We start from the raw sequence: 21642 nt of genomic DNA on the forward strand, positions 1-21642 counted from the left end.
CTTTCAGACACTATCTTTTAGAAACTGTGATGAGTGTGGTTTCTGACCACGGCAAGTAAAGAGCACACCACACTGCTTGCTCGCTGGCCTGGGGGCGGTGGAGGCTTCTGGACTCGGCACACGAGTTCTTCCTCTTGATCTTCTCTGGTTCTTTTGGGGCCTCCTTCAGGGTCCTGAGAACCATTCTCAGGGAGAGTGGGTGAAGAGCAAGGGACCCTCGTTGCCTACACTCCAGAGACCAACCTTTAAATGGCTCAGATCACTTGTGTCTGTACTTTCCACCACTCTCCACATGCAGTTGCTGAACTCGCCACAGTCTGATTCTAAACAGGTCTCCATTCCTGGCCTTGCTCTTGTCACACTGAACAGCCAAATGCTCCTCTGTGCAAAACAATTCTCTTTCCTACTGGGCTGGTCCTGCAGCTAAGAGTGACCTCTTTCTTTCTTTGCATGCCTGCTTGTCCATCCTACCCCTGCCACCTACTTTCTCTGATGAACACCTACTGCACTGGGGAAACGGTTCTAGCAGCTAGCTACCTCTTCAAGGAAGACTTCTCCCTTGATACCCTCATAATACCATAGTAGGGTAATAATGACCCCCTTAGGATGTCCACATCCTAATCTCCTGGCCCTGGGAATATGCTGTCTTATTCAATGGTAAAGGCGACTTTGCTGACATTGTGACTAAGTTAAGGATTCTGAGATGGGGAAGAGTAGCCTGGATTATCCAGGTGGATCCAATGATATAGTTACAAACGTCCTCATAAAAGGGAAGCAGATGGAAATACCACTACAGAAAAGGAGAAGGAAACACGAACAGAGATTGGAATAGCATACTTTGATGGAGGAAAGAACCATTTGAAGCTCAGAAAGAGAAGGGACTGAGTCTCCCCTTACGGCCTCCAGAAGGAGCCCAGCCCTGCTGACACCTTGATCTTAATGCAGTGAAATTAATCTTGGATTTCTGACCTCCAGAGCTGTAACAATAAAATGGTGTTGTTTTAAACTGGTAAGTTTGTGTTAACTTTTTATGGCAGCAATAGGAGATTAATATGGTACTGTGCAGGGCAGGCTGTGGCACTGATTCTGTTCACATGTTTGGACTCCTTCCTGCTAGACTATGAACTCTTTGAGGACCAGTCTTCAGATTGATTTATCTTGTTTATCTTCTCATGCTAAGAGAGTGCCTGGGTTCAGTAAGTGTTTCTTGAACAAACAAATGGTAGATGATATTCTTTATTTTAGAGTATATAATATTTTGAGATTTTCACATGCATTTTTAATTCATTGCCATCCTTTTAAAGTACAGGATGGGCTTTATTTTTCATTAACTCTGTTTTATAGATGAGGAAAATAAGGCTCACTCAGAGAATTGGAACAACTTACCCAAAGAAACAGAGATTACTGTGGTGATGTTCTTTCCAGAACATTCCATACCTATAGCTCCAATGAGGCACATGAAGAATAGGAGCCCGATGCAGAAGAAGATGTCTGTGTTCATGCGCCGTTCGATCTTGCTGCGTTTGTACCGTGGGCCACTGTTGTTCAGCATGGCTTTTGTCTCATGGCCTTTGGGAGAAAATGAGGAAATCAGTTCTTGGCCAATGTTTGCCTCTGGCCTGGGTCATTCTGCTGACTCTTCTTACAGAAGCTTATAATAAAAAACAGGCTTCATTCTCTAACTTGAATCTGCCCTGCCTCAGGGAGGTTGCTGAGAAAAGCTGTAGAGTCCTCACACAATTTGTCAGCAGATATTTATTGAGCATACCCTGAATGCTGGACACTTGATGAGCATTGACAGGGCTACAATACACGTGGGCACACTGCCCAGCTCTAGAGGTACTCCTCATTTTGTAGTTGTCATAGGTTTATAGGTTTATTATGACATAATCTCACAAATAATAGTAAGTTATCTTGAAAAAGAGCTCTTTTTCTAATTTGCTCAAAGGGGCTCTATGGGCTTTTGGTGGTGGAATGATGTACAACAGATGACTCACATTCTGGTGACAATGCACAAAGAAACAAATAAACTGTTAGTAAAGAGTACCATGAAATAAACAATGAACAAGGGACTAACAAATATGAGGTGGTGTTAGAAAGCATAGTGAGAGGAGACTTCTCAGAGGAGGTAACACTTAAGGGAGCCCTGAAGAGAGAGAGAAGAGTTGGGAGAACAGGGTGTTAGGCTGGGGGAATAGCACTTGCCAAGGTCCTGTGGCAGAACAGTGTTTCTTTGCTTAAGGTGTTAGTGCTGCTTGTGCAAGAGTGCTAGGCCTCTCAGGATAGCTTGGAGAAGACAGTTAATGACTCTCTAGCATCTTACTATGCTGATGGACAGTGACTGCAATGGGATGGGGGGGACTTGATAATATGGGTGAATGTTGAAACCACAATGGTGCTCATGTGAAATCTTCTTAAGATAGTACATCAATAATACCTTAATTAAAAAAATGAGTAGTAGGCCTCTACCCAGCATTAGCCTTGGGCAGCTCCACTTCTATCTTGGAGTTCCGCATTACATTTTGTTCAAAGAAAGGACAACCAAATTCAAAAACTACCAGTCTCATCAGTCATCCCCTTTTTTTGTTACAGACACTGAGGGCCAAAGAGTAGAAGGGACTGGCCCTAAACACAGAATTAACATTACAGTCACATCGAGAACCCAGGATTCGGATTCCTAGTCTATTTCTCTTTCCACCAAACTTCAGTACCCAAACCACACAGCTAAGCGCTGAGAGTCAAACTGAGGCTGTCTTTGGATGGAGCCTGTCCTTTGGGGCTGCTGAATTTTAACTGCCATGCTGTATTCCTCAGCAGTCAAATTAAAAAAAAGCCAGTCATATATTTTCCATGCAAAATTTAAGAAAATCAATGTATCGGCTACAGCAGTGAATGGCTTTAATGCTGTTTGGCCAGTTGCCTTATGGCTTTAAAGGGGCAACCGAACAGTAGGAGTGAACAAACTCTAGGCTTATTCAGTTAGACTCAAGTCGCTGTAGTTGTGAGGGGGGTTTCCACACACAGCAGGCAAAGGTCAGCCACACTGACAGCACCGTGGCCTCCCTGCCTCAGGCTCTCCCTGTACACCTACCTGCTCCCCACCCTCTGACATCCTGCTGCTTAACTGGGATGGGGATGCAGTATGGTGCAGTGGTTAGCATCTGGGCTCTAGAGCCAGAACTAGACCAGGCAAGTCTTAACCTTGGGTTTCAGGGAATTAATCTCAGGAGACCACTGACCTTGGATGAATTAATATGCAGAATGGGAGATAATGGCTGTGTATTTGGGGTGGGGGAATGAATTAATATACACAAAGTTCCTAAATTATTTTCTTATACACAGTGGGGGCTCGGTAAATGTTTGCTGTGAGGAGCACATCCCTCCACACTGGATCTCTTCCTTCTGGAAGGTCCAACTAGACATTTTAGCCTTTAACTTTGAGGTGTTACTATTTTGTCATCCATATTATCAAGGGAGAGAAGATGACTCTAGACCAGTTGCTCTCAATCAGGGGTTATATTTTATTCCCCAGGGGACATTTGGCAATGTCTTGAGAAAGTTTTGGTTGTCACGTCTTGAGGAGGTGATGTTAATAGCATCTTGTCAGTAGAGGCCAAGCATGCTGCTTAACATCTTACTGTATAGCCCTCTCCCATGAAGAACAATCTGGACCGAAGTGTCAATAGTGTCAAGGTTGAGGACCCCTGCCTGAGATAATAACACTAAAAACAATTAGTGTTGTCTTTGCTCACACTTCTTGAGAACCTAAAACATACCAGGCATTGTGTTAAGCCTTTTTTACAGATAATTTTCATTTGAACCTGATAACCCTATGAAGTAGGAACTATTAGTTTGTGTTGAAATCAACCCATATGCTCAGGAACATGCAGCCAGGGAGTGGATTTCACCCCCAGACATCCTGACTCTGCAGAGCCGGAATTAACGCTCTCTCTAAATCTGCCCCCTCATATACCACTCCCATCACTCACACAGTTTGGCTTCTGATCAGGCAGAGGAGCAAACTCCAAGCCTGAGTGGGATTTTGGTGGGGCAGGGACTGCCTTAGAGCTCAATTTTAGTAGGTCTACCAGATGGCACTAAACTCCATTGCCAAGGACCCTTCAAAAAAATCACTTGAGCTGACAAATATAACCCCCCTTCCACCAAATGAGGAAAAGGTAGCTAGATTGTGACTTTTTGTTTTAAACCCATTTTTCTTTGAAGTCCCCCAAAGTGAACCTTAGGGTCCTGATATTTAAAATGCTCCTCTATGTCTATCACAAGTGGGGTTCTTCTAATTCCAAAACAAAGCAAATCAAACAAAATAACACATGAGCAAAATATTCCAAGGTGTTCCAGTGAGTGGGAGACCCATGGAAATGTATTCTGGACTCTTCTGGGAAGGCAGACAATCCAGGAAGACTGTTTTCCTACAGAGGAAGAAGTCTACAGTTGTTGATGTAAAAACGGATCATTTCTGAGCACCAACCAAGTGCTGGGCATCAGGTACTGGGGATGCAGCAGTCCAGAGACTGCCCTAGAAGACTTCAGACTCATTGTGAGAAGTCCTATTTTCTTTCCATTGGAAAGCAAAATCAAAGTGGAAGGAAAGAGAGGTCACCATAATGTGAATAAAGATAATAATAAAACGTAACTGTGAAAACAACTAAAATCCATTGAGCCCTCACTTTGTTAGACACAGTGCTGGGTATTTTCATGTGTTGGGTCATTCAGTCTTCATGAACTCCATGAGAGAGACCTAAATATTCTTCCCATTGCACAGATGAGGAGACTGGGGCAAAAATGTGAAATTGTTAAGTCTGGTGAGGTTACTTGTCAGTCTCAAGAAGATTCTCTGTGTCCTGCCTTTAGTTAGTGTCACAAAATCACTAGAGGTGAAAGAGTGTGAAACCCTCTTGCTTTCTTGTTCAGATGAGGGATGTTAACTTGGAATCTGATAGTATTTCCTGTGGACCAAGTGAGCTGCTGTGATTTTAGCCTCAGTCTGCTTAGCTGAGAAATGGGAAGTTATATGACTCTGCCCCCCTTTAGAACTGCTGTAAGTTCCCACTGACTGAAGATGGGTTTGGAGGAGGGGAGGCTGAGGAAGGATAAAGGAAAGGGATAAATAAAGCTGTTCAGGGTCAGTGACCTGCATAGATGACAATGCCAACAGCCACCTCAGTGTTTCTGATGGTGCAGCCTCGAAGCAGAAGACTCTCACTGCTGAAGCCGGTCCTGGTCTGGTCTGGATGCTCCCTGGGGATGAGAAAAGACAGGGAGTGCTTTGGTGGCCTCTCCATGCTGTCACTGGTAGCGTCACAGAACTAGAAGTAGGGGATGAACACAAGCCCTCTCTTCCCTCCTCTCCAGAAGAACAATATGAACTCGGAATCTAATCTCCACATTCAAGAGCAACTCTTCATTGCTCTTGGGAGGCTGGTGGAGGATGGATCATTAGAAGGGAATTACTCATCCCTGCAGAGACCACCATTTTCCCACCTAAAACGTAGAACTTTGCTGAAAAGGCATTGGCTTCAGTTTTCACACTCAAAATGGTTTTATGGGCAAAGTGTGGGGGAACTGGCTTCTGGCCCTTCGAGACTGCGCTGGGGTCTCTTTAGGAGTCTCCACACGCTCACTCATCTTGCTGCTGGGACTGTACATGTGGAATGTCCTAGTCCACTGAGACACTGCCAGCCTCACCTCGTGCTGTGAGCCAGAGAGGCTCCTCTCCCTGAGCTGCCACCCCCTCAGGCTCGCTCCTGCGTCACCCCTCTCCCGCTCGGTCTCATCAAGTACACACACCTCACAGGGGGCAGTGGCCCTTTGCGCAGTGGGCTCGCAGGCAGCTTCTTAAAGCAGGGGCAGAGTTTTTCCTCGCTCTAGCCTCAGGGAGCTTTGCAGTTTCCACTGCACACTAGAAACTTCTAAGTCCAACCAACACCATTTATTAGCTGGGGGCCAGCCCTTATTCTATCCTGATGATCGTCCTTTGGGATTTTCAGGAATTTTAAATATAGCTTCCCCAAACATTGGGAAGAACAAAAAATAACAATCTGAACCCTTAGGGCTTTTAATCTTTTTTTCTTGATTTGAATCCTCATTCTGCCACTTATTTCTCTTGGGCCTGTTGTTTTTTCCACATATTAACTCAATTAACCATCACGGCAAGCTTGTAAGATAGGTTATGTTGTCATCCTTGCTTTGTAGATGGGGAAACCGAGGCAAGTTCCTTGAACTAGTAAGTGGCAGAATGGGGATTCAGAAACAAAATGTGGCTCCACAGTGCTATACTGCCACTGAATAAGCCTTTAAATACTAATTTTCCTTAGTATTTAAGGGAATAAATACTAAGTGTATATATACACTGTGAATATATATATATATATATCCTTCTGCATGAAAAAGATGCAGCTCAGAGAGGGTGAGAGATTTTTCCAAGGCCACACACCTAAGTCCATGGGACACCCTCGGACACCAGCAGCCAGCCCTCATGCTGTTTGCTCTACAGTAGAGCCCCCAAAGCAATGGCCCAGTAACTTACACTAAATCAGAGAGTCATTTCCATTTGCAATTCTTTTGACTCTAACAAGGAGATGTCTCAGTATTTTATAACACTTTTCTAAAACTGATTTATCCTACTTTTCAACACAGGCAGCTTCGGCAAGTAAAAGTCTGTGGGTAGAACCTAACAAAAACTGTTGGAATCTCGTTTAACTCATTTGGCTATTACTTTCTTTATATGGCAAGTGATACTGGTTCTCCATAGGCCTGTGATACACATTTTCCTTTTGAAATTAAGAAAAAAAAAAGAGCCAATTAAACATTTCGGTATAGTTGTTTTATGAGTATGATACAAATCATATAGGTGGTCCAAGAATGGCTGAAGTTTAGGACCCACCTCTCTTTATCAAGAATGGGGCTGGCTGTGGATAGAATATGGGGATAGAATCTTGACTGATCAGTCGCTAGTGGATTAAAGAACATTTTCATGATGTTCTGAGGTGATAGCATATGGTGCACACTTCTACTGCTCTTGGTGGCAGTGCTCCCTTTGCAGTGGGTGGTAGAATAGGCTTCGCTTTCTCATAGCCACTCTTCTAGTTGGTGTTGTTTACAGGGATGCTTTATTTAATTGGTTCTGGAGTGCATTTCTCCCCCTTGACACCAATAATACTTTGGGTGGGATCATTCTTTGTTGTGGGGACTGCCCAGCTGAATGTTTCATAGCATCCCTGACCTCCAGCCCCTAGATGCCGGTAGCACCCCTCCTCAGCTGTGACAGCCAAAATGCCTCCAGACGTTGCCAAAGGTCCCCTGGTGGCGGGAGCAGAGTGGGTTGAGAACCCCTGCTCTCTAGAGAACTTACTGTTCAGAAGTTGCCTTTTCAAATCTGACACTCCTCATCTTCAAACAGAGCCTTAAAGCTGTTCATTTTCTAGTGAGCTTGGGCAGTCACAGGAGAACTCCTAGATTCAGGGAACCCAAAGAAGCTTCTGGAAATCTGGAGGTATCAAACCCATGCATTTGCTCAGCAAAGGAGTACAGATCATCTGGGGGTGCTGAGCCTGAGGACCTCTGCTGAGCAGGGCAGGGATGTTGGTCCACAGGGGAGAATTCTCCATCATCCCATGGGCTGGATGCTTGGCTGCCCTCTGGGGCCCCGGGCGGGTAGGGGAAGGCATCTGTAGGGGCAGCAATCAGGAAGACAAGGTGCTGGGGGTTGAGTGGTGCTGGGCAAGCTCTGTCTGAGATGGGGAGTAAGAGTCCAGGTTGAAAGCTCAGAAACCGGCTGCTGGCCCGAGTTGTTTGGGGGAGAAAGAATCAGATGGAAACTTAGAATGGGGCTGTTCTCTGAAAGGAAGGAGAATAGACTCAGGGCGCGGGTGATTTGGGATGAACCAAAGCCACAGACCTCAGACCAAGGGTAGGCTCCGGGCCCGGGAAAGTGACCTTGCCAGATGCCTGCACGGAACCCTCTCCCCTGGGCACTGAGGCTCTTCTCCGCCTGTCCCTGTTTCTTTTCTCTACCTATTTTAAAAGTAATTGGCATTTAAAAGCTGATATTTATCTTGCATCTTATCCTTTCCTCTCCCCTCTTGCTCCTCCTGACATCCCAGCTGGCCTGGGATTGTGGGGAGAGAGAGCATAGACATCTGTCTTTCAGGAAGTGTAAGCAGGCTGAGCTCTGCACCGCACGGCAATGGAAAACACACAGGCAGTGGAGGAAAAAGACCCGATTTACCTCCCGGCTGTGTCTGTAGCTGCTGTTTGCTTTCGTATGAATCTTGCAAAGTCCTGCATCATGAGATCGCCTGTCTGAAAAATGGGGATACCACTAACTTGCCTAGATAGCTGTGCAGATTAAATCAGATAATGCTCTGAGAAAGTCCTCTGAAACCTGTTAGAGCTCTGTATGAGGCATTTAGTCACGCCTATTACCATTGCTTTTCTGGGGCCTTTCTTGCAGGAAGACCAGTAGCTGATGTGGGAACAGAGTTACAGTATCATCCTCAGGCCAAACCAAAGCTGAGGAGTAAGAATAACAATTGCAAGAGCGGAGCCACTTGTGACTGACGTTTCCCTTGTGCCAGGGGCCGTGCTAAGGGCTTTGCATAGAATGAACACTTTAATTCTCAGAAAAGTCCTATGATGTAAAATGTTATAATCTTTGTTTATTGGATGTGGAAGCCAAGGCCCAGAGAGGTTAATTAATTTACTCAAGGTCACAGCTTGTCAGTGATAAAATCTGGTTTCAAACCCAAGTCTGTCAGACTCCAAAGCTGCTGTTCTTACTGGCAATGCAATGCAGACCCTTTCAGAAAACCGACCTTAATTAAATCATACTTGCCTCCCCAGAGCGTGGTCTTGATTTTGATGCTATTTCCCCAAAGTTCTAAAAAAAAGCCCATTAGCAAATTTCACCCTGCCAGATAATTAACTGTCACCTTGGTGGCAAATAATTGAAAAGTTTCCCAGCTTAGCTTTGTTTCTCTAGCCCTTTTTTAATGATAAAAAGGGATAAACTTTCCCAGGACCTGGATGCTTACTTGTTTGGCCATTTCAAGAAAAAAAGTATTTTCTAGCTGCAGAGGGGATGTTTACTAGCAGCACTTGGCATGAGATACTTACATATATCCTTTAAATTTGTTGAGGTGGTTGTTGGGTTTCTCACACACGATGGTGTTGCAGAAACATTCCGGTTCAAACTGTACATCCTGTGAGAGACAGGACGTTATGAGGTTATTAAGTCCAGAGGATCTAGCTTTAATAGGGTCATCAGGAGAGTTAATCACTGTTAGAACCATTGCAAATAAGATAATCCCTGCTTTGTCACACTGTGATAGCTGTAACATGTTAGAAAGTTAAATCTTCATTATGGAAGAGAAAGTAGATGCCCATGAAAAAACTTGGACACATGGCCCAGGGCGGTCCCTGCCCTGACCACATCTCTCTGGCAGGCCTGGGTTTGAGTGTCTAGACCAGCATTTTCCAACAGAATTGACTATAATGATAGAAATGTTCTGAATCTCTACTGTCCAATATGGAAGCCACACATCACATGTGGCTATGGAAATGTGGCAGTATGCCCGAGGAACTAATTTTTAAATTTTATTTAATTTTAAGTAAAGTTAAATAGCTACATGGGGCTCGTGGCTATCCCACTGGACAGCACAGAAATAGAAGGTCAAAAAGAAGAGGTTATAAATCACACCATCTAAAGATAGCTGCAATAAATGTTGTATATATAATACTTCCAGGGTTTAAAACACACACATATGCACACACTTTTATGTATGGACACATATACATTTATGTACTTTAAAAATGGGATTTAGCATTCATATATGTTAAATATTTTTGTTATTAAATTTTTTCTGGATCTTTATTAACTCCTGCATAGAAACCTATTGTATGAATGCCACCATATTCCATTTAATCATTTCACTAGTGAACATTTATATTCTCAATTTGTGTTTCTATTGTAAAAGTGCTGTGAAAATAGTAGTTAATGAAACAGTAAGGAGCATTTACTGTACTTTTAATTTCTACAATGAGAACTTTAAACATATTACTGATTTTCAAGCTTACAATTATTCTATGCATTTAGAATTTTAATTATACCCACTATGGAGATGGGAAAAAAATGGCTCAGAATGATAAATAGGCTGCTCATGGCCCTAGGAGCACTGGGATTTGAATCCAAGTCTGACTGTAGACCCTCTGCTCTTGAACAGCATCCTGTCCTCCAGTGAACAGTCTTGTAGCAAAGTAGTTTAAACACATCCTTGACTCTTTCTTTACTTTTTCTCTTTCATTAGGTATTGAGGTTGTGCAATCTCTTATAGCCCAATGGAGGGGAAAAACTGTGGATAGGGCGTTTTTCCTAATTTTTTAATTAGGAAAATTTTCTAATTCTACCCCACATTGGCTGATACTAAGTTCAGCTCTTGAGCCTCAGTGTTGTCATCTGTAGAATGGGATTAACACCACCAACGCTGTCTGTCTCATTTATGCCCAGGTGGGATTGGAAATGACTCCCTGGGTAGAGCTTTTAGCACAGGGAGTGCATTTATCATTGAAAGCTTCAAGGTTCAGCTGCTCAAAGGGGCATATTGATTAGAAGAAATGACAGCATTTTCCGGCTTCATGTAAATATACTCTCCATTGGATCTGCAGGGGCACCAACATAAATAAACTCTCCACTCTTTTGAAATAAAGTACCCATACAGGAGTTTCTAAAAATACAGCCCTTTTGCCTCTAGGTATTGATTCTTTCAGGGACAAACACTTGCCGCGTTCTGAGATGATGACAAATCATGCTGTAATTTGTCAGCTGCTTTCATGCCCCTGATTAAGCCGTGTGCTTCATGCCCGATCCATACCACTCGGCTCAGCTCGGGCTTTCTAAATCCAAACTCATTTCAGATAGGAGTGGCGGCGGGGCCTGAGAGCTCAGGCTCCTGTGGTGGTGAGTCCCGGGTGCCTGTTTAATCACGCCCGGAGGATTCCTGGCAATGGTGAAATGTGCTGCTCTTGTCCCTCGGCTGGAGATTCCTGGTGACCTTCCCCAGGACGAGTCCTTTGTTCTCCTTTTCCTCCTGGCACCGGCATTGGGTCCCCTGTTTCCCTCTCCTCAGGGAGAGGTGACCTCAGTCTTCCTAGCAACCTGTCCTTTAGGTCCCTTTTTTCCATCCCCAAGATGGGCTGTGGACAGGGGCAGGTGGGGTTTGCTGTCTCCAGAGATGAGCCGTCAGGATGACTTGCTTTTATGGATTTGCTGTAGAGAGAAGAGCCCGAGGCTGGGAAGGGGTGGGGGGGATTGCCAAGCCTTATAAATGTCAGGGTCTTTATTTTAACCTAGTTCAGGAGTTTTGGTTCCCGTCTGATTCACTACCCTGCAGCTTTTCTTTGCTTGTAGATGAAGCTCACCTAACTGACTTTTCTTTCTGACCCATGCTTTTATCTAAGGCACTGTCTTTGATGAAAGTTCCACTATGGGCAGAGAGGCCTGGGGAGCCATCAGGGTCCAGGGAAAGAGAAACCCTTTTCAGAGAGGGGTGTGTGTGTCTCTGCAGTTTTTAAGGCTAGACCCACCCACTTTGAACACGTACTATGTGCCAGGCTCCTGTCATTAAATTCCCACAGCAGCCTTCAGAGATTTTGACAGATGGGCAAATGGAGACTGAAGTAAGACAATTATCCTTTGGCTGGCAAGTAACAGAGACACCCCATCGCGATTCATGTCATTGGATCCAAAGCCAGCCTTCATCATCTTGGGCATTGTCACCATCCCTATTGCAGTCAATACATTTATTCTGTTATTATTATTATTATTGCTGCAGCACTTACTGAATGCTTCTATGTGACAGTGAGGTAGGACAGAGACATGGGACAAACATTATAATTAATTTTTCATATGATGAAAAATGCTGAGCTATAAACAGTATAATAAGAACAGGAGGGACTCCATCTTAAGGCTAATATACCATTTTAAAAGCCAGGGAGTTAGGAGGTAAGATTCCTAACATTTTATGGTAATCAGCCAATAGCCTATCTTAAGGCAGGACAAGCAGTCCTAAATGACATGTTCCCAGGGCTTGAGGGTAACCACAATCTTAGAGAAGAAGAGGATCAAGAAATTCCTTGTGTTAAGTTTATCTTACATATTATCTTGAGGACTGACTGTAGATGGCAACATAATGTGTCTCACTGGAGAGAGACATCATGAGACCACAAGTCAAGCCTAGGCACCCTACTCCCACCTTTTGCCCTATTCTTGAAATCCTTAAAAGACACAAAACCTAAGCTTTAAGTGCACCTCTTCTTTAAGGCTGCCCTCACTCCCCTTTCTTCAAGTGTGTACTTTGCCTTAAATAAAGCCTCCTCACCGCTCAACTTACTGCACTTTGTGTCTGTGCTCTTCCAGTGGTAAGTGTCTTTGCTACTTTGATATTTAATTCAGTTTTCTATACTTAAGCGCAAGTCTTCAGTCTCTCTGTCCTACTTCAAACAAGTAGGGAAGGGCTACTAAGATCTCTGATTTGGGCTTGCAAGTTCCCATTGCCTGGGGGACCCAGATGGGGCTGCAGTTGTACAAACATGCTTTTTAGTAGCGTGCCCCCAGATCTCCTTTCTTTGTCTTTGGGAAGTTCTCAGAACATAATCTCACTTCACCCAGTGTTCCACAGCAACTCCAGATCCTGGGATGATAGTGTCTTAGTTTCCATGCCCTGAAAATTCAAGCAGACACTGGATGCCTGGTGACCCTGGCTTCAGGAGTTGGCAAGAGATTTGCCTATGCCGAGCAGAAGTTCAGTGAGGTTCCCTTTCCTCCTTCTTGTACTTTTTTGCTCTCTGCTCCCTGCACGCCTGCTGACATTCACTGCTACTCTCATTTTAATAAATTCCTTCCTTACCTACATTCGTCTGACCTGTTCGAGAATATTTTCTTAATCAGAGTAAAAAAACCCTCCCCTGACCAGGTTGAGGTCTCACCTAGTACGCAGGGAGACACAGATGCCAAACAACAAGAACCAACTAAATATTTTATACATGCTATTTCTCAATCCATACAATAACTGTATCAGGTAAGTACTATTATTATCCCTATTTCACAAATGAAGGAGTTAAGGCTTAGGGAGATTCAGTGATTTTCCCAATGACATACAGCTAGCAAAGCAGGAACACAGGCTTTAACCTTAGGACTGCTGACACCATGCAGTTTGCCTTCTTCAACCACAGTGTTATTTTGATGCACAAGTAGAGATTAGGATTTAGTATCTCCTTTTGGCTCCATTTCCTTTACTTTGTTACTTTTTCACTTCCTATTACTGAAGTACCTGATGTAATAAATTCATCTATGTGGAATCTTAAAAAAAAAAAACTCATTGAGGAAGAGCAGTGGCTGCCAGAGGGGGGAAGTAGGGGTGGGTGAAATGGGTGAAGGGGGAAATATAGTTAATAATATTGTATATATATTTGAAAGTTGCTAAGAGAGTAGATCTTAAACGTTCTCATCACAAGAAAAATTTATAACTATGTGTGGTGATGGACATTAACCAGACTTAGTGTGGGGATCATTTTGCAATATATGCAAATACCAAATCACTATGCTGTACACCTGAGTCTGATATAACATTATATGCCAACTATATTTCAACAAAAATAAGCAAACCCAGCACCTAGAAATCATCATTATCTCAATTACCTGAATCATTCTTCTTAACTTGTGTCAAATAAGGAAGCATCAAAAACTAAGTTACATAACATTGTCATACTGACATTTGATTTCTTGATCAATGTTTTTATTTCTTTGTTTCTAAAAGATTTTTATATTTTATGAAAGGTTTCACCTAACAGCATTAGCTTGAGCTCATCATTTTTTCTACTATCTACACAGACATCTGGTTGCTGGGCAGGTCGAGGCATTTCCAGACCAGGTGTTTCAGCCTTGGCACACTTGGCATTTTGGCCTGGATAATTCTTTGATGTTTAGCAGCATTTCTGGCCTTTACTAGCTTGATGACAGTAGCACCTCACCCCTTACCCAGTTGTGACAACCAAAAAATGTTTACAGACATTGCCAAATGTCCCCTGGGGAACAGAGTTGAGAACTGCTCTGGAAGAAATTCCAGGCTAATGTGAGATGAAGTTGTCCGGACTGAGGATACCTTCTGACTTATCAGTCCATCAGAGAGGACGTGATAGGATTTTTTTTCTCATTGACTTCTCTTCAGCTGGAAAAAAAAGGTTGTTTTATGATCAGGGATTCCCAATAACTTGTAATAAGGGAAATCTGTGTGTAGAAATTATTGCAGAAGTATGGAGAGGAGTTCCTTGCAATATATGTACTTATCCTAAGGTTAAAAATAAAAGGGGATTGATAATGAAAAACAATGAATTGTCTAATGTATAGTAGAAAATGTATACAAATTACTATGACTGAGAAGCAATGTAACATGTATCTTCCTCTAAGCATATTTTGCATTTTAAAGTAGGATACTTTCAAAGGGTAGAGGTTGACACTATATTACCTAGATAGAGGACATTCTTTTGAAGATTTTATTTTATTTATTTTTTTATCAGCATTTAAGAGGTTTTTCTTTTGCCACCTCCTCTATGAAGCCCACCCAATCCCCACAGACCTGTTCAACCCAGCTAACAAGAGTGTCTCCTGTTTGTGTGCTTCCACACCACATTGCTCATGTCTCCATTTAACACTTACGTGTCTAGATCTATATGCTTCTTCTAGGACATCTCCCATAAATACGTATGTTAACAAGAAGACCATCAAGATTTGTTGAGATATGGTTAGTACAGAGGGTGATAGTAGAGAATATATCCTTCTCACAAATATATTGAAAGGTGATGGACTGGGGCAAGGAAGGAAGACCTCTCTGTAGAGACTGACCCCTGCAATTAGAAAAAGTCCCAAGTACAAATCTTCACTTTTAAGAATAAGACTGCTTTGTGCAAGGAAATTCTTTGGCTCAACTAACTGAAAAAAAAAAAAAAAGGCAGCAAAATCCTACATCTCAACATGGACCAGACTTATCTCTCATTCATTCAAGCATTTATTGAGTACTCGCATGAGCCATGGGGGAAGTGAGAGATAATCAGAGAAGGGAGAGGATACCGACAAAATCAATTACTGCAGTCATAAAACAACTCAAAGTTCATAGCACTGGTATAGCAATGGCAGTATCTATGAAAGTAAAAGGGAAGACGGCTAAGTGCTAGTGCATAATGAGTCTCTGGGGTTAAGGGCCTCCTCGCTGACCTACAGCCCAACCAGCAAGATGCATCCTCCCAGGGCTGCTGGGAAAGCCAAGGTGAAGCAACAGGCTGAAGTGCATTCCACTATCTAGAATAGGCCATTTCCCATGTATTAGCCTCAACTTTTACTTTCTTAGGCTTATTTTCCACTCTTCTTTAGATATGAAATTCAAGTTGATCAATAAATATGATTACCTAAATGTATAAATGAGCTCTTGAAACTATTTATAGTAGACAGTTGTTTTCTGGATACCCACTTTCCATTCTATTCTGCTTTTATTAACAACCTTTTAACTTCATTTTGGGAAGCCACCTGTTCACTGTGGTTTATAATCTTGATAGGACTGTAAGTCAAGTAGCCCTACCCACTGGATTATCCTGCTTGACTTGAGTGGGATGACTCAAGGAAGGACAAACAAAGGAGATCATTAAATAATTGCTGCTACCAATATTCTCCCACTACACTGAGGTTTCCTGGTTCTTGTTTCTGAGCCTGGGTATTCAGATTTTCTTCACAAAATTGTGAGCAGTATTGTTTGCTTCTCCCCTTCCATCCCACCTCCCACTACATTTTTGCAATAATTCTGTTTTGCTAAAGTTAATGATAATCATTTCTGTTGCTTGCAAACAAAGAGCCATAATCAACACAGTGGTATACTGAGTCCAAAGGGCATATTTGGGTTTTTAAAATAATGATACTTAATTGATAAAACTACGGCTCACAAATGTTGCCCCTTATTTACTTGATCTCATTTGATCTTCCCAATTCTCCTTTGATGTGTTCTAGACAGGTAAGCTCCATTTTACTGGAGAGACAACTGAGTGCTGATTATGCTAAGTAACTTACTCAAGGTCATATAGTTCATGAGCACCCGGGTTTGTCTGATTCTAAAGGTTGCACTTGTTTTTTGCTTAATGTAAGCCTTTAAGGCTGTCTGCCCACAGAGCACACCTCCTGGGCCTTTTTCATGGTTTCTTTGCAAGTTTTCCATATTCACAGGTCTCTTAAACTCGTTGCCAAGCTTGAGGGTTACACCTCTGAGGGACCCATCTGTCTACCACAGGCCATAGCAATCTCTCCTTCCTTAATATCCATAGCACATACTTCGAACTTGGACTTTCTTACACTTTCAATTGTCAAATATCAAGCTATTTCTATAAGCCAGTTGGTAGATTGAACATTGCAACTTGCCCATAAATCCCCATATGCAGCAAAATTCTGTCTTGTAGATAGAGTAAAAATAAGTCTCACACATACATGGTTTTCCAATTTCTGTAGGACTTCTTGAGTCAATAAAACTTTAATAAACTACAAATATATTTAAAAAGTTCACCTAATTCATAATAGCTTTTTGTTTTAATTTGTTTTCTTAAATAATGGACATTAAAAGGACAACTGTTTTCAGGGAGGAGGGCATGGGGGATAAGGTTATCGACCATTTTTGATAGCCACAAAGGGTCTTTATATTAAAAAAATAGGTTCACATAATCCTAAACTCTTAGAGGATAGGAAGTCCATCTTAGACTACTTGGAAATACCTTCCTAGCCATTAGGAAGTATTCAAGAAAGATTCTGTTAATTGAAAAAAGAGAAATCAGCTAAAGTATTTTCTCAAACAAAATGCATTTATGTATTGAGTTCTTACTTTGAGTCAGGAATATTTGTGAAAAAGAAGAGTTGAACCAGGGATTACAGAGCTCCTGTGCAGCAATTAGAATGCTTCTTCATGACCCTCAGGCTAGATGATGAGAGAACCACCCCCTGCCCAGTGAGAATGACAGAGCAGCCTAGTAAGTCATGGGGAGTGGGGGAGGCTCACCTGGCCTGGGTGAGGTTACCAGGCCTACAAACCATGCCAACCCACTGACTACACTGCCATCTTACAAGAATAGTATTTAAAGTTTTTTTTTTTTAACTTGCTGATTTCGATAAATGCTAGAATAAAATGTCCTTCACGTCCCAGCTGCTGAGCCAGGTGACTGAAGGTTTCTTTTTTGGCATACAAATTAAACAACCCTCTGATTTCTGAGAAGCCTATCTGAAAACTAATGACAGTTACCAGCATATAATAACCTTCTTGCTCCTGGTCAGAGTTCTTTTCAAGATAACCCGCAGCAGAGTGACTGGCAGTTACTTTCCTGCCTGACTTGGAATGAGGAAATGGCTGTTGTCTGCAGCCACCCCAGATTTCCCTGCCCGCCTGAGGGCTTCCCACAAAAGCACACAGATTGGGCCGGAGGGCTGTGGGTGGGAGATTCTAAGGATTCCTTACAGTCTGTGTTTCCTTTCTTTAGGTGGATAAATATTCTGATTCTTATTCAAGGATAAAACTGAAGTTAATCTTGAAATTTTGCAATGATATTTTCTAACATTTAAGGCATGGGCTTGGCATGCCTAGCGAATATTGGAAAAAGGATGACTTCTCTTGTCATTTCAAAAAGGAATCAATTAAGTGTTTGTGGAATTGTTAACAACTGCCTGTGGAATTCTGTTAGAGTGTAGAGTCACAGCCTGTATATCTCTTGTTTACACCTGGATCCCCAGAGCACCTGGCACAAAGAAGGTATTCAACCAGTATTTGGTGAATGAATGAGTGAATGAATGATGCCTGAAATATGGGAGCTGCCACCAGATGGACAGCAGTGACTTCACTGAGCATTGCACAGATCTTTTCTGCACACATTTTTCTTGCTGTGGTAACCAAGACACAAGAAAGTGACATGAGAGCCAATGTTTTGCATCTCATTTTTGTCAAAAGAGGCCACAAAGAAGAATTCCAGTCTGAGAAACTCTATATTAAGCTTCACAGAAGATGTGATCATAATGTGCTACCCCTTCTGATAAACAACAACACAATATCCTAGCCCAGTATCTGACAACAGGGGGACCTCACTAGATGTTGACATAGTAATTGAATTTACTGAATGAACACAGTGGTCTAGAATGGCAAGAACAAAGTCTACAGGAACACAGAGAAAGGAGTGATTCCCTCTGGGTTCATCATAGAGAACGCTGCTGAGGCACATAAAGGGCAGACAGGGAAGGGCTTTTGGCGAAGGAATAACACTGGGGACTAAAGGAGAGAGAGGACAAGCCCCCTCTCCTTTAAGGGTCTATGACCTTGGTCAAACAAGCTAGGACTACATAGCCCCAAGGCATAATAGATGTAATGGATATTTATTTCTGTGCTGCTCAAAATTCTCCTACCCTATAGAACAATTTTAACCATGAAGTTGAAGTAGAGGATGCCACTAACAGTCTTTCTCCTCTGGTCAGAGACAATTGGTCTAGGGGTGGAAACAGGATTCCAACCAGGCTAATCAGTCTCTCCTCGGGACATGTGTCAATCTAGGCATTAGGGAAGGTTCCCAGTCTCTCTCTGGGGGTGAAGGTATGGGCCTGGGTTTAATGGTGCCATGTTCCTGCTACATAAAGGAGACTGGTTTGATAGATGGAAGCCAAACATGGACAGAATCACTGACAAGAGATGGGGATTAAAATGATGAATTCCAGTTTCTGGTTCAACAGGACCTTAAGTCCCAAGTCACCTTGTTTTTCTGCTAAGTTTCCTTTTTGTCCATCCTACTTTGAAGTTCTCTCACATGCAACATTAGAGTCTTGACTAGTCCATATACTAGATTGGTCCAGTTCTCCTCTGAGACACCAAGTATTTTCCACATTGGTCTAAACAATAATTATCCTTAATGGTTAAGACAGTGAAAGCCACTGTGAAATGTAAATATGTTACCATGGGTGACAGAGATAGGGGGAAAGAGGAAAACTTTAACCTATCATCTGTGGACACTTTAATGTGGTTACATCTTTCATATAACCTAGCAGCGCTTCCTCTGAAGGCCCTGAAGGGATGAAAATGGAAAAAAGATTTTTTAATAGACATTTGCAACTAGTGCTATACATTGGAAAGTGGGAGTATTGACTGTGTCTCTGTTGTGTGTGCACAGCCAGGCCCTGAAAGAACTCTGGAGGAGGTGTCACCAAAAAGGGGTCAGAGGGCTGTAAAAAGTAAAGGTAAGCTTTTCATAGGGTTGCATCCATCACAGTCATATTATTATTGTAAGTAATCATAACCAAAAAACACATATAACTCTGGTATTTTCATATGTATGAAAAATATATTGTTTGAGATAAAATACATGTAAAGGGATCTAAAAATTACTTCAGCAATGGGAAAAATAATCAGGGACATCAGAATTGAGTTCCAGTTCTGGCCCAACACGATATTAGCTGGGTAATATTCAACAAGATCCCATTTCTGTGAAATTAAGTTTCCTCATCCCCAAGATGTTGCTAATTCATTCCTTTTCTACTTCTACGGGCTTGCTGTGAGTGCCAAATATCAAAAGGGGTCCCTATAATACAGCAGTTAAGGACTTTGCCTCATGTGGAAGAAGGATTTACATACTTCTTACTAATGAGTCTGAGTAAAAACCTCAAGCCCTAAATTGGAAGTATTGGCATAACTCCTGAGGTATTCAATCTCAAGAAACATCCTAGTTCTCTCCATTTAAGTGGCATTAAAACAGTCATCAACCCAATAGCAAGACAGACCCATAATATGTACTTATTGTAATTTCTAAATGTCATTTTCCATTGAAAGGGACTAGATCTATCAGACTACTCAGGTCATGGAGCTCATGAAGGTCCCATGGCAAAAAATGGGGTAATCAATAAAGGTAACAACTTTACTGATCTGATATAAATCAAATATGTTTAAGTCTGTGAGCTCATATGGATGCTACAGAAAAAAAACCTCATTGGTCACTTCTGTAGGATGCTAGGGCATCAAATCAACTCATGTGACATTGACTTACACATGTGCAAACACAAATCTGGTGATGTGGGCAAATGACTATTGGTGAATAAACCAACAAAAACTAAATAAACAAGGAAAAAAAAATGGAACCCATAAAGAGATTTAAGAAACTAGTCTCGATATTTGGCCCTATTTGGATCATGATTTAAACAAACCAGAAAACACTGAGCACTGACTTAAAAATTGATACCAAGAAATTATTGCTAATATTTTAGGCATGGCAATGGTGTAATGGTGTATTTAAAAATATCTCATGTTGAGAAATAATATTAAAATATTTACAGGTGAAATGTTGCAACATTGAAGATTTGCTTCAAAATAAGTTGCAGAGAGAAGAGGGTGAGGCTATAGATAAAATAAGATTGATGATTCGTTTATTGTTGAAATTAGGTGAGAGGTACATATAATCTTATCATAGTATTCATTCTACATTTGTATACACTTGAAAGTTTACATGATAAAAAGTTAAAAAGAAATAACTCTGCCTGAGTTTAAATCTGAGCTTAGTCCATTGATAACAGGGTTATAATGTTCTTGTATCATTTGTCAAATGGGGGTAATCAAAGTGTCTATCTGATAGGGTTATTTATGAGGAGTAGAAAGAGGTAATAGGTATAAAACACTTAGAGCACATAATATGTGCTCAATCCAGTTAACCTATTGATATTACATATTATGATTCTTATACATTGTTATGTAGATCCCATATTAAAAGGATCCTGGAAAATGTGATCCCTGCTCAACATTTAAGCAGTACTCAATAGGTAGAAACACTACGCTTCTTAAAGGAAATACGGAACAGCCGGTTCTCTTGAGAGGAGTTCCTATTATAAAATTCATCAGGAAAGAGAATTTTTCTGTGATTTCCAGGACAGGCAGGGCTGAGAGGACAGGCAGCTATTTTTTGCTTCATTTGAGGTACATCATTGCTGAACTGAGATGGTGATAAATGACTTCCCAGCCCACCTCAAGTCTGCAGAAAAGTGCTCCTAAATATGTTAAAGTCAGTGCACACGTTCACTGCAGAGGGCCCAATCTACAATGACTCTCCCTAATTGAGAAATGGCTTAAAATCACTAACCATCCTGGGCTACAATCTAGTTAAAAGGGAGAGTCAAGTAAGGATCTTTAACTTGGGCAATAAGCAGATAAGCACAATTATTATATTAGTTCATGATGCCCTAGGCCAGGGCTTTCAAACTTTACTGTGCGCACAGATTACCTGGAGATCTTATTAAACTGCATATTTCGTTTATTTTGGGGTGAGGCCTGAGATTTCACATTTCTGACAAGCTTTCAGGTGATGCTGAGGAGGCCAGTCCTTGTCTCATACTTGGCATGGCAATTACCTTGTTGGTGCTGGGAAGTGATCTGACACACACTTGAGTAGTACCCAGGCTTCAACGGTTTGGATAACAGATAAGCAAGAATATGTTTGCTCTGAAATACTCATTGGAAGACTTCATTTCTGATTCTCTGTCTTAAGTAACTGTTTCATGTACCAAAATAAATGGCACATATTCCC

General features: G+C 41.9%; 1 protein-coding gene across 10 annotated transcripts in view; it reads right to left on the reverse strand.

Annotated features, from left to right (window-relative positions):
- ATP10B (ATPase phospholipid transporting 10B (putative)) overlaps window positions 1-21642 on the reverse strand; it is a 294689-nt gene that overhangs the window by 55727 nt on the left and 217320 nt on the right. For all 10 annotated transcript variants that reach the window (XM_057491415.1, XM_057491433.1, XM_057491430.1 and 7 more), the window contains 3 exons: window positions 9136-9221; window positions 5153-5259; window positions 1438-1569 (listed from right to left, as the gene is read on the reverse strand). In XM_057491415.1, coding sequence (XP_057347398.1) covers window positions 1438-1569; window positions 5153-5259; window positions 9136-9221 — 325 coding nt within the window. The remainder of the gene's footprint in view (window positions 1-1437; window positions 1570-5152; window positions 5260-9135; window positions 9222-21642) is intronic.

Source organism: Manis pentadactyla, chromosome 2, assembly GCF_030020395.1.
Source record: "Manis pentadactyla isolate mManPen7 chromosome 2, mManPen7.hap1, whole genome shotgun sequence".
NCBI classification, from domain to species: domain Eukaryota; kingdom Metazoa; phylum Chordata; class Mammalia; order Pholidota; family Manidae; genus Manis; species Manis pentadactyla.